At 32.2% G+C, this 2500-nt stretch overlaps 1 protein-coding gene across 1 annotated transcript in view; it reads right to left on the bottom strand.

Moving 5' to 3' along the window:
- LOC115217824 (probable serine/threonine-protein kinase drkC) overlaps nucleotides 1-2500 on the bottom strand; it is a 171558-nt gene that overhangs the window by 43458 nt on the left and 125600 nt on the right. The window contains exon 9 of the mRNA XM_029787505.2: nucleotides 1257-1410. Coding sequence (XP_029643365.1) covers nucleotides 1257-1410 — 154 coding nt within the window. The remainder of the gene's footprint in view (nucleotides 1-1256; nucleotides 1411-2500) is intronic.

Raw genomic sequence — 2500 nt, 5'->3', positions numbered from 1 at the left:
GAAAATGTTTTTCATAAATCCGATAGCGGAAGTAAGCACTAATGTAAATAAATAGAAAATCTAGATAATTATCCAACATTCTGACTGCCTTGTTATTCTGAATATAGAAGATGTGTATATTCAGTTCAAACACACACACACACACACACACACTCGCTCTCCTTCTCTCTCTCTCTCTCTCTCTCTCCACACACATATGTATATATATATATATATATATATATATATATATATATTATATATATATATATATATATATATATGTGTGTGTGTGTGTGTGTAAAGATATATGTATATATACACACACATATATATATACATGTATACATATATATAAACACGTATTTACATATATATAAATATACACACACACGTATCACACACACACATATATATATATATATATATATATATATATATATAAACCCCTATACGTGTGCGTATGTCTATGAACGTATGTTTAATAAATGCTCACATCTTATTCTAAACAATATATAATTAATACTTCAAGCTTATAACTATATTATCAAGAAAATCACAAGGTATTTTATTTGAAAAAAAAAATGTACTGATGGATTGCTTCAAAGGTGTCACACCTTTTATTTGTAATATTGACCTCAAAGTTGACGAAAAATGTAAAACTGTGTGTTAGACTACAAGTCGTTTAACACCAGTTAAACAATTACGCGGTGAAGAAAGAAAATTATGATTTTATCGCAATGAAATAGGATAAGCAAAGCATCTTATCTTCTACAAAGCTAATATATTTACAATAGATAATTATCTTCGAAACGGTTTCCTTATACTCTTCTTTGTTGTTTTTGTTTAGCACCAGACCAATCCTTATCTCTAAGATCTATGTTCAAAGTGATTCTTTGAACACATCCTCTTCCTTTTTTCAAATATTTCAGGGCAAAGGTGTTGCTATTTCTAGCAGTTAGTTTTAACGTTCGGTGTTCCCGTATGAACTCCGCATAAAGCCAGATGTACGGTAATGATAATTATTATTTGTAGAGGTATTATTTCTAGGTGGGAGAATCTTTAGAAAACTGACTAGATATCTTGCACGTTTTATTTGCAGTAGTCTATGTTGTGAATTCGAATTTCATGGTGTCAATCAATACATAGTACTATGAGTCGATAAAGTAAACATACCAATTCAGCTCTGCGTCTTTTGTCATTAGACATCATTTACATAAAGCTAGATATATCAATTAGCAATGTGCCGCATCTCAAATTCTGTTTTAAATACTTACGATTCGTGCTCGAAGAGGCCATGTCATACAATTGTAGTTATGTTTCATGTAATCCCTTAGAGCAACACCTTCCACAAATTCGACCATAAGACAAGGAAGACGGGTTTCGAGACACAATCCTAAAACGCTAACAATGTTTCGATGTCTGTGCTTCCTGGAACAAAAGAAAAATATAAGACAATATGTATATATATTTTTCTAATAAGCATAACTATTACTAATATAGATACACGGTACAAAATCTAGGTGGGTGACATAACACACTATACACATCAAAGCCTTTGACTGGTATTTCAATTTATCGACCTCGAAAAAAATTTTACTTTGCTATGATGTGAACGCAGAATGTAAATTTTGGAGAACATTCTGAATTAAATTTGGGCCAATGCGTTGACGCTTTTACCAATCCCCATCATCTTGTAAGAAATTGTGACTTCATATATTAGTGAAGATTCTTTCATACTCTATAGTGCTATATAAGATTCCACGTAATGTTTAACCAGTTTAGTCGGAGGATGGAAAAAATGGCATCTTAAATCAGACAGAAATATATAAAATATAACATTATTGCATTTAAATCTATACTTACAATGTACACCCGCAAACACACGCAAGTTCCTTAGTCTGACAGTTTTTTTGTAATTAATGACAACCCCACCATTCCTGAAAAGTTTACTTAGAGTTCCTCTCGCTTTAATTTTACTGGTGCGACTTGTCTCTCCTCTTATTTACTTTCACAGGGGTTTACAATGAAATACGAACATTGGAATAGACACATTTTTCTCATGATCAGTTGACATGAAAATCTTTGAAACGGTAATAAACATTTAAACACGGAGAAATAAATGTGAGCTTCCAATATAAGGATGCCTTGAAAGTAAATTCAGTGCATCATAGGTGTACAATGGAACCCATTTTATGTTGTCCTGTCGATTTGCAGTTTCTTACTTTATGTAATGTTTTATTGTCTTCCTGTGGTGCAGTGATGTTTGCTAGTCTTCCATTTGATGCCAGCACACGAATGATTTATCCACATCACCCAACCACAATATATGAACTTTGGTTCTCACAAACCATAGAAAGGGAATAAAAATTGTTTGCAGTCAACGACCTCCTGTACAATACATATGTAGCAATAAGAAAGACATAACAAGGAGAAAAGGTAATTGTTAGAAAAGCAATTAAGTGTAACAACTCGCCTGTAAGCATAGCATCATCTTTCAAAAGCAAAGGCATAAAGGTCG

The sequence above is a fragment of the Octopus sinensis genome, linkage group LG12 (genome assembly GCF_006345805.1).
Source record: "Octopus sinensis linkage group LG12, ASM634580v1, whole genome shotgun sequence".
Lineage (NCBI taxonomy): Eukaryota > Metazoa > Mollusca > Cephalopoda > Octopoda > Octopodidae > Octopus > Octopus sinensis.
The sequence above is the reverse complement of the archived record's forward strand: the minus strand, read 5'-3'. Positions and strand labels throughout refer to the sequence as shown.